Genomic DNA, 11,773 nt, shown 5'->3' with positions numbered 1-11,773 from the left:
CAAACTCGAATAGCACGTGGATTATAAAAAGGAAAGAAAAAAAGTTAAAAAGAACGAACGTTCAAACAAACAAACCCAAATGTTTAGACAACCGAAAACAATGTAATTTCAACCGATAAAAATACTTTAAAATTAATTAGGGTTGTCTAAATCGTAAACATGGTGTCTTTTTAACCGACCCCAATAATATTAATATAAAACAAGAACACTAGGTACAACTACTGACACGTGCATTGTCCTTCAATGGCGATCAGATTTAGGTAGATCACCCTTTCACCCTACCCTCCTCATTAGCAGCAGCTGCCGCTGCTCATCTACCCCAACTACACGCCTTTAATTTCATCAAATCACATTTGCAGGACTTACTTAATTCATGATCTATACTGTGGGACCTCATTAAGTCATTAGTTTCCTTACCCATAAATCCTTGCAACCAATCCGCACATTTCTTCGAATCTCATTTTCCCAGATCTCAGAATCTCGTACTTCGCATTGTTTTCTCCGTTTCCCCATAAAAGCGCGTCACTCCAAGTAGCTTGCAGCTTGTAGTTCCTAATCTTATCGCCGGAAAGATGAAGGTGCTCGTCACCACTCGGAGCGGAAGAGAGTTAATCGATGGTGGCCTCGTCCTTGATAGCTCTGTAAGTTTAATTTCACTTCTATTTCCGTTTCTTTGATTCTAAATATATTTTGGGGGTTTCGTGGTTGTGACTAGTTTTTGGGTTCTGCCAGGCTACCGTGGCTGATTTGCAGGAGGCAATTCATAAGCGAAGTAAGTGTCCTTTATAATAAATCGTTGTTTTAATATAAGTATTCGTAATTACTACGAACTATATCCTTCCTTTTGATTGGCAAGTACTTCCATCTATCAGATTCAAATCGATCCAAATAACTTCAGTTTTGAAATTACAAAAAGTAAATGAATTTGATAGTTTAGGTGCAGAAACAACAAGAATTAGGTGCATACGATATTACGATCCATACAATTTGGTTTTAGACTTGCACAAACACCACACGGAATTACAGATAGATAAACATCTATCACGCATAGATTGTAGAACTAGCACTATAAGAAAGAAGTATGGTAAGAATTTGGTTTCAAAGAATTCATAGTTCTCCTTTTTCTAAAAAGAGACACTTGATGCTAAATTGCTAATTGAATACTTCCTTTTGTTTGTAGTAATTAGTAAACGCTACAAGGTAAAATGTAATTCCATTCTCTAAATGCAATTTAGGACTCCGGTGCAGCTTCTATTTGACTTAGTGGACTTAATGAGGACAAGACTGAATCCATTAAGTCCTAACTTATTACATATCAATTCATGTATTCCTTTCATAAGCTAAATGCAAGTAACATCAACATACTACCATTCATTTGTTTACCATAGCATCATACTTTGATCTCACACAAATCTTATGTCAACAGTCAAGAAATACTACCCTTCAAGACAACGCCTGACCCTACCCGTCCAACCAGGGTCCAAAGAAAAACCGGTTGTCCTCCAATACAAAAAAAGTCTCAAAGAGTACACCACTGGAAACCCCAATTCCGACACCATAACTGTAGTCTTCAAGGACTTGGGCCCACAAGTCTCATACCGAACACTCTTCTTCTTCGAGTATCTGGGCCCACTCATCCTCTACCCCCTCTTCTACTACCTCCCAGTATACCAATACTTCGGCTACAAACTCGAAAAACGTGTGATCCACCCCGTTCAAACAATAGCAATGTACTATTGGTGCTTCCACTATTTCAAACGTATCATGGAGACCTTCTTTATACATCGATTCAGTCATGCGACTTCACCTCTTTCAAATGTGTTCAGAAACTGTGCTTATTACTGGTCTTTCGGGTGTTACATTGCTTACTATGTTAATCACCCGCTTTACACACCTGTAAATGATCTTCAAGTGAAGATTGGGTTAGGGTTTGGGTTGATTATGCAAATTTCAAATTTGTATTGCCATGTCATCTTGAGGAATCTTCGTAGCCCGAGTGGGAATGGAGGGTATCAGATCCCACGTGGCTTTTTGTTTAATATTGTCACATGTGCCAATTACACAACCGAGATTTATCAGTGGTTAGGGTTTAATGTTGCTACACAGACTGTTGCGGGTTATGTCTTTTTGATTGTTGCTGCTTCCATTATGACTAATTGGGCCTTGGCTAAACATCGTCGTCTCAGAAGGGTAATTTTCTTCACCTTTTTAAGTTGCTCTTTTTGTATTAATTAAAAAAAAAAAATTTAAATCTATCTAGTTGTTGCTCTGATACCATGTTTTTTTGTTGGCAGTTATTTGATGGGAAGGAAGGAAGACCTAAGTATCCTCGCAGATGGGTGATATTGCCTCCATTCCTGTAAGCGAAACTACAGGTGGCATGTGAATGTGACGTGTCTCATTTTCATTGGTTCTGGATTTGGTGATGTTATGAGTTCGTTTTAGTCCTAAAAGTTTTACATGTTGAGTTGTGAATCATATACTGCTTCTATGATTAATTAATTAATCTAGGTTTAAGCTCTTTCAACATGTGTACTTGCCACAACTCTTATCAGATGGCTTATTTGTGTTGCTAGTTTTGAGTTTTTCTTTTTGTTAAATCTGGATCTTTCCCAAATTTATGAAATCTTGAATAGAGGTATGTTTGGGTTTATTTTTTTCATCTGTTGGCTAAATAGAGATATGGTTATTGATGCTTTAATAGTTGTTGGAGAATAGTAGGATACAAGGGCCACTGACACTGCAAAAGGAAACAACAAAATAGACCACTATTTTTTTTATTTTATGAAATCCAACCCCGCAAGTTTAATTCTTTATGTATAAAATGGTTTTGATGAATAGCATGTTAAACGATGACGTGTTTAGTTTTGTTTCGATTGATTGTAAGTTTTGTTGCAATGAATGTAAGGGTAAGTGAGATACGTTATCCATACTATATATTAAAACACGACTGCTCAAAAATTTTCATTCAAACATTTTTCTTCTGAAATTTTGCAATATTTGTTATAAAAAGGATAAATAATGAAGATGAATTATGTTTATACCTAGAATATTAGAACAATTTTTATGGTGATTAAAAAACATACATGATCAAATACAATCAATATATTTTGTAATTAATTTAATATAGTAATTGATCTGACAATGAATAATTTTATAATACAAAAAATATAAACAAATTATATTTTATAAATGATAGCAATTGATAAAATAACAAATAAACTCTAAAAAGTATAACAGTATGAACTAAGGTTGTGGGCCTTGTGGCCTTTGGGTATATACACTAGTTTGATATCACATCAAAAGTGTTGTTAATTTTCGTACCACTTAACAGTTAACCTTGGAAATAATTAGCACTTCACATCCTCAAATCTCTTTTATTTTCTAATTATTTAAATACAAAAATATATAAAATAAAAATTAAATTTAAAAAATTTAAAAACTTCATTAAGGCAGCGTTTGGTAATGGGACAAAAGTGGACTGGACTGGACAGAACAGAATTGGACAGAACAGAACAGAACAAAACAAATTGTTTATATAACGTTTGGTAGAACTAGGACAGAACAAGAACAAAATATTAAAATTACCGTATTGTCATTGAGACAAAATAATATAAAATAATAAAAAATACTTTAAAGATAACTATTTTTTAACGTAAATTATTTAGATTGTAATCCTTATTTTGATCTGTTGGCTAATTTGCTAATTCAACTTGATTGTTCCACCAGATATCAATCAAACATAAAAGGAAGTCGATGAAACCTATATTCCAACAAAATATGTATATTAACAACAGTGAGTTTTAAGATACAAACTCTTTGGATTCAACAATAAAATTGAAGAAATAAAAATAATGGATTGTCAACAAAACACATATTCGAGAAGTGAGCTGTCAAAAATATAATAGATGAGTTGTTCATATAACCCAATCGGCCAATCCCAAGTATTTTTTTTAAATCATCACAAAATTGCAAAGTGCGTGACTTGAAAATTCAACAAAAAATCATAGAAGGATATGGCGATTTCACAATAAATCACAAAACAACCACCAATTGCAGAAGAAGATCAACTGTAAAAACCTAACCTGCATCCTTTTTCGTATAAGTGATTCCTTTGTAAAAACTAGATCGCTCGCTTTCAAAACCTAAATCGATATTTTGGAGTTCGACTCTATTTAAACAATTTTCCAGTAAATAATAGCATTTGTTATCTGTAATACCTAAGCATATGAGAGCTCAAGGAAAACAAATCTTTGAGGTTTTCAGGAAAGAAGTTTAATTAGACGAAAAGATGGAGATGCAATAAAAATCAATACCAGTTTGCTAGACCTGGATGTAGAGAAATAAGATAAATGAAATCAGTAGATGAACGAAAGAGATCCATTAACACAGGCGGTGGATAAAAAATTAAGAGTTTATTTATATGTACGCTTTGCACAAAAAGATATAGGAGATGAGAGTATTTTGGTCCTTGTAAGCATTACGTCTTTTTGTCCAAGTCATTTCCACCATTTTGGGTGGGACTAACTTTACATATTTTAGTCCCATTGACCAATATTTTGTCCCATTGACTTTTTGTTCCATATTTGCCAAACACCCTATCAACTGATTTTGTACTGTACAGTTCAGTTCCGTACCACATACCAAACGCTACCTAATAAACTTAAAGAAAATACATTAATCAAGTTAAAAAAAATTACATCAATAAACTTAAATAAAAAGTACATTCAATTTATAATATTTTTATGAATTTCCTTTTCACCGTCAACATCGTTTCAAGATTAATCGATAAAACATTATTGATGGACGTCTTGACATCCCGCTTCCTTTTTAAGCATCATTTTATCCTTTTGCAATTAATAGTTTAATACTCCTCAAACTTGTCCTTATAAAAAAGTCAATTGGTTCAAATATGTTTGTCCTCGAAGACTTTGTAGCTCATTATCCTTTATCCCTTCCAACCGATCTTTGAAGTCGCAGGGGCGAAGCCAGAAATTTTTTTCAGGGAGGTCGTTGTAAATTAATTGGAATATATATATATATATATATATATATATATATATATATATATATATATATATATATATATATATATATATATATAAAAGAAAAAAAATGATTTTTTGAGATTTTTGAGGGTGGGCCTGGGCCTACCCTGGCCCATAGGTAGCTCCTCCCTTGGTTGAAGGGGTTCCTTTGGTGCAATCTTGTCGACATCATTATTGTGGTTGATCGTATTACGGGTGCCTGAAGTTTGCGTTTACTCATTTGTTTCAGACGTTCTAAACCGTTTGTTGGATTCAGCCGATTGCATAAGTGCATCAGCCTTAAGTGCCTATTTTGGAATCGTTTTGAGAATTTCCCATGCTTTGTGATGGGTATATGCTTTAAGTTTGTGCTCGTTCCATTATTGTTGGATAACGGTATTTAAGATGTAAAAAACCATTTCTTCCATTTTTATACATATTGGTAACATCATTGAAAATGTTGTTGAAGTTGATACAAATAGCCCTCAAATTGTGTAATTTAGAAGAAAGAAGGTTGTTATTCCAATAAACATTGTTTTCCATTTCTATGTGGAAATAGTCTAAAACTCGTTCCCAAAAACTTCTAATGGATTGGTGGTTCCTGGATGGTTATCTTTGGAGAAGAATATCGAAACACGTGTTAATGTAGCTTCCCCACCTTCAGACCAACTCCTAAGGACTTTCTGTGCCATCATGTTTTTTTTTCAAAGGTTTAGGTTGCTCCTTCGTCCTCATCGTTCCCAAAAAATTCATTGTTGTCGTCCTAGTCGTCCTCATCGCCATGGTTCAGCTGTCTTTGATATATATGTTCTGTCAAGTTTTGACAATTGAAGTGCGTTCATTTATTTTGTATCATGTATTGTAAGTTTGTGTGCAACATTACGATCCATGGGTCCATACTTATTGAAGTCCTAGTCTTTTTACGTCATTTGAACTTTCATCTTGTTGATCCAATATGATGATTGCCATTTTCAGAAAGAGTGAAAAAAAAAACATATCATTGATGAAGATGAAGAAAAACATTTATCTTTTTGTTATGTGTGTGTAGAATATTTAGAATTATAAAATGATTGTGTGAGTTTTGTAAAAAATGTGTGATATTTATAGGATTATTAAAAGTAATTAGTAATAAAAGTTTTTTTTTGAAAGTTCTTATCATCTTTGTCATCCATTCTTTCTGATTTGTGAAGTTGCATAATTAACCTTATTCCACACCATGTTTACAATCATGTTGGGCCGGTGTTCACACATTGATGGCTAAGCCACATTTACAGATGCTTACGACCACCTATACCGGACATCGTATAGGCTAATAGTGTGCTTGGGCCCATTATAAGAGCCTCATAAGTGGTATGAAATTTTATATAGAAAAAATCTAATATTCAAAATTTATACACGTCCAAAATATTCATACAAAAACTCAAGAAATTATATCTAGGGAGGGCCTTAGCATGTGCTATCCTTCGCATTTATCTTCCATAGACCATAGGTACTAGATATTTTAAATGTTTTACTATACATTTGTACACTTTTATAAATTATAGTTAATGTATAAATTCGTTGCTCATGTACAAATTCGATTTTGTAATAGATTTTCGGTTTCCACTATCACAGTGTCGTTTTATACCTGTTCAAATATATATATTATTTTAAATAACACAAACAATCTTACATAAATATATGTATGGTGAACACATACACATACACATGCGCACGTATATATTACCTGCACAATTCAACTCATATAGAATATACACATAGCAATTAGCAAGATTCAAAAAATATTATATATATTGGTGGTGTGGTAGTGGTAGGGTGGATATATCATGAAAGTGATTTATATAGATTATTTTATTATTGAGTTGCTAATATAATCTTTTCAAAGATTGACAACTGTGGATGAGAGGAAAAGCTTTTCTATCTAGTTGGAAGTTGGAACCCTTTTTTCATTTCATATATTTCTTTATTTATTATATCTTAAAAATTATTATTTTTCCAACAAAGTTATTTTTCTAAAATCAAATTTTGTTTGAAAGCAAGCTAAAATACGAAAATGCATATATATGTTGAGTTTTAAATAAACGAGCAGTCTATAAAAAACTCATTTAGATAACGATTAAGACAAAATCTCCTTACCAAAATCGAAATATAATACAACAAATTATTGATTTTTTAATTGGTTCTATCATTTAAACATAAAGAATAGCACATGTCATGCTAAATAGTAGGGGTGAACAAAAACCGCACCACAACTAAAATTAACCACAAAAACCGCAACCGCAATAAAAACCGATGGTGAGGTTTTCTGTTTTTCAAAAACCGCAAATTTGCGGTGCGGTGCGGTTATTAGTTTTCAAAAACCGCAAAAAACCGCACCGCACCGCATATATTATATACATTTTTTTTATTAGTTTCATAGATGAAAGAAGGAAAAAATACTAGAAGACAAAAATGTTGGTTTTTTGTTATGTTTAACTATGGAAAATGGTGATATTTGACAATTTTAATATATTTATTGTTAATTACTAGTGATTTGACGTTTTTAAGATATTAATTGTTTGTGATTTAAGTTAATTGTCTTATATCTTATGTTTTTTTATTATTACAAGTAATATGTTTGAACTTTTAAAACTGTTTGAGCTCTAAACAGTGGTTAAAAACAACACAAAATAACTACACCAAATTCACACGGTTAATAACCGAAACACAAAAAAAGAAAAAAAAACCGCACCGCAAAAATAACCGCACCAAGCGGTTTTGAAAATGGATTAACCGCATTTGCGGTTAGTGGTGAGGTTTTGGCCAATAACCGCACCGAACCGCACCACGCTCACCCCTACTAAATAGTCAATTAGAATATTGGATATTTTCAATATTCATACATGAAAAATAGATTCATTCTATAATTCTTTAATAAAAAATTCGTGACAGATTTTAGAATAAAAGATGCCTTGCTCATACAAACTCCAAGTACTTCAATTAAGGATATTTATACTTTTATATAGGATGGGATTAATTGGAATTAAATCAATCCGATTCTTTTTAAATACACTTGGATCTGTTAAATCAATTTTGATTGGTGTGAATTGTGATCAATTAAAAGCGTAGGCCAATTTTGATTAATATTGTTGCATAAATTACCATTTCAATAATTTCCACCTAATAAAATTTTTTAATCAATGATTTTATAATCGTTTGGTAATGTCAATAGATAGTGGGAATTATCAACCATAAAGGACTTAAATAAAGTTTTATGTACAACTTCCCCTTTCTAATGTCTTTCTTGAGACACAACACATGGGAATTAAGTCTTTGCAGTTTAGAAGGTGGCAAATCTTTATGGCTACCAATGCCAGTGTGTCTGCTTTATTCAATGACAACCAAATTCCAACACTTTACCTTTATCTATTTATCTATTCTATTATAAGATCAAAAGTGCATGACATATACTAAATAATGCTTTGTATACTTCATATTCATATTAGTTATATTTATGTTTGAATTCTGTAACAAATATTATCAATAATGTTTGAGATATTAAAATTCTTTTCATACGTCAATCATTATTCCATTCTCCTATAAGTTAACATTGAACGAACTAGAAAAATGAAATTGATATGGATCAGTAGATGATATAATTATGCAAGTGTAAATTTATAACTGATAAATTATTTATTTTATTGTGTAACAAAAAAATGAAAATAAAGTGATATTTGTTTGTTTGTTTTACTGTAACCAATTTATCAATCATGGACGACTCTAGCATTCTATGACTATAGGCAGCAGATTTAATGAAATATAGCATGTTAACTTAATGGTTAAGTGGGCCTAATAAGTTTAAAACAGCATGGTATTGAATATTGATTTAATTTTATAATATATTTTTTATTATGTATTGTTGTAACATAAAAAATAACAAATAGTATAAAAATTCATTGCGGAATATTATTCTGTAATTAATGTAGTATATATGTATTGTTGTATATGTGTATTATTGAAGTAATCTTAATGCAAATATTAAAATTTAATTATTCATATATTCATTAGAATGTTATTAATCTATTATAAATTTTGCGTGTGCATTATTGTAATAATTATCATATTAGTTTTAATGTGTGATTATTCATCTATTCATTGTTGAATAATGATATAAAGCTGATGATACAAAATTCATTGCGGAATAATAACATAAAAATAGTGTTTTTACGTTTTCACATTATTTAGTGTTTTTATTTGAACCATATATATATATATATATATATATATATATATATATATATATATATATATATATATATATATCAAGGTTGTAAAAACCGTTCGACGTTAGTTATATCTTTGCCCTCAAGATTTGGAGACATTATCTTTATGGGGTCCGTTGTACCGTTTACACACATCACAAGAGTTTGCGATATCTTATGGACCAGCCAAACCTGAACATGAGGCAGCGCAGGTGGCTGAACGTGGTCAAAGATTATGACTGCGAGATCTTTTACCATTCAGGTAAAGCGAATGTGGTAGAAGATGCCCTGAGCCGCAAGTTGGTTGGATCTTCAGCTGGAGAGACGTGTATGAGGATATTCGTTGATTCTCCACTTTTGGGTTTGATCAGGGAGGCATAGGTAGAGGGAGTTAGGAAGGAGAATTGAAAACAGGAGAGGATCAAGGGGGAGATCGACAGGTTTGTCACCGATAGTCGGGGGTTGTTGACCCAGTGTGGTCGGGTTTAGGTTCTAGTTTCTGGTGGGATCAGGCAGATAGTGTTGAAGAAGGCTCATAAGTCTCACTTTTCTATATACCTGGGAGCCACCAAGATGTATCGGGATTTGGGATTGAGTTACTGGTGGTCGTATATGAAGAGGGAAATAGCCTCTTACGTTGAGAGGTGCTTGACTTATACGATGGTCAAGGCCGAGCATCAGAGGCCGCATGGGAAGTTGCAGCCTTTGGAGGTTCCCATGTGGAAGTGGGAACATATCACCATGGATTTTATCACCAAGTTGCCAAAGAATGCCAAGGGTTTTGATGCTATATAGGTCATTGTGGATCGATTGACCAAGAGTGCCCATTTTTTGGCCATCTGGGAGAGCTCTTCGGCCGAAAAGTTGGCCGATGTGTATGTCCATGAGATAGTTGCTCGTCATGGGGTCTCGGTCTCCATTGTTTCAGATCGAGATGTTCGGTTTGCTTCCCGTTTCTGGCAGAAGTTCCACGAGGAACTGGGCACGAGGCTACATTTCAGCACTGTTTATCATCCGCAGACCAATGATCAGAGTGAGCGGACCATCCAGACACTTGAGGATACGTTGCAGGCTTGTGTCATAGATTTTGGTGGGAGTTGGGATTCCTACCTAACTCTTGCGGAGTTCTCCTACAACAACAACTATCACTCCAACATTGGTGTCCCTCCTTTCGAGCTCTTGTATGGTCGGAGATGTCGTACCCCCGTATGCTGCGGAGAGGTTGGTCACAGGGTCATGGGAAGGACCGAAGTAGTCCTTCAGACCACAAAGCTTATTTAGTAGATCAGGTAGAGATTGCAGACAGTTCAGAGTCGGCAAAAGAGTTATGCCGACCGGCGTCGATCAAAGTTGGAATTTCAGGTCGACGACATGGTATTACTGAAGGTCTCACCCTGGAAGGGTGTGATACGCTTCAAGAAGAGGGGGAAATTGGGCCCCCGATACATTAGACCGTTCTGTGTGATAGCCAGGGTAGGAAGGGTTGCCTACCAGATGGATTTGTCGAGTGAGCTCAATCAGATCCACAACACTTTCAATGTATCTCAGTTATGGAAGTGTGTGTTGGACGGTGAGGTATTAGTCCATTTGGATGATATTCAGGTCCATGAGCGCCTGAATTATATTGAGATGTCGGTGGCTATATTGGAGAGAAATATGAAGGTCCTGTGCAACAAGGAGATACCTTTGGTAAATGTTTAGTGGCAAGATCAGAGAGGTTCCAAGTGGACCTGGGATCCGAAGGCTGAGATGCGGGAGCATTATCCTGAGTTATTCACCGCAGCCGACTTCGAGGACGAAGTCTAGTTCAAGTGGGGGGGGGGGATTGTAACATCCCGATGTCAAGGTAATTTCAATTTCAACCCTATGTTTGAATAATATTGCATTTTGACCCTTGGGTTTGAGGAAGGTTGCTATATTGGCCCATTGTGGCAATATGGTAATTTGGTCCAAGTGTAGTACGCTGAGCGTACGTTGTGTACGCTAGGTGTACTAGGGCGTACCCTAGTACGTTGGGCGTACATCTCGTACGTGGGGTGTACGTGAAGAATGTGCAAACCCTAATTTTTAGGGTTTGGTCCATATTTAATAACCATTATAGCTTCATTTCTCATCTCTTCATCAGACTCCCTCTGTGAAAAACAACCCCAAGCAAACCTTAAGTGAGAAGAGTGCATTTTGATCCCATTGGAGTGTTTTGGAGGTGCTCTTGAAGAAGAAGAAGGTGGTAATAAGAGCTTGGAGCTTGGAAGCATCTTGGATCTGATATTATCTTCTTGTTAGCAACCTTCAGGAGGTATAAAGTTCACAACTTGATCACCCCATCTTGTAGATCTGGACATTTCTCCCTTTAAGACACCTTTTTGTCCCAAATATGGTGATTCTTGAGCATGGCATGTTCTTGACCCAATAAGTCGTCATTTCAGACCTTTTGAGGGGTCTTGAGTCATAAAAATGTGGTCTTGATGGTTAGTTTTGCTCCATGCATGCTATAGAAGGTCTTAA

The 11,773-nt window shown here is 34.4% G+C and overlaps 1 protein-coding gene across 1 annotated transcript; it reads left to right on the top strand.

Annotated features, from left to right (window-relative positions):
- Window positions 1-241: 241 nt before the first annotated feature.
- CER10 (3-oxo-5-alpha-steroid 4-dehydrogenase family protein) lies at window positions 242-2,662 on the top strand. The gene is made up of 4 exons (XM_079080794.1): window positions 242-641; window positions 733-772; window positions 1,427-2,190; window positions 2,295-2,662. Exons 1-4 carry the CDS (start codon window positions 573-575, stop codon window positions 2,361-2,363), a joined length of 942 nt encoding a protein of 313 aa, XP_078936920.1. The 5' UTR covers window positions 242-572; the 3' UTR covers window positions 2,364-2,662.
- Window positions 2,663-11,773: the final 9,111 nt, after the last annotated feature.

This window comes from Lactuca virosa, chromosome 2 (assembly GCF_052849685.1).
Source record: "Lactuca virosa cultivar CGN04683 chromosome 2, Lactuca_virosa_CGN04683_v6, whole genome shotgun sequence".
In the NCBI taxonomy this organism is placed as follows: Eukaryota; Viridiplantae; Streptophyta; class Magnoliopsida; order Asterales; family Asteraceae; genus Lactuca; species Lactuca virosa.
This window is presented reverse-complemented; position numbering and strand designations above follow the sequence as displayed.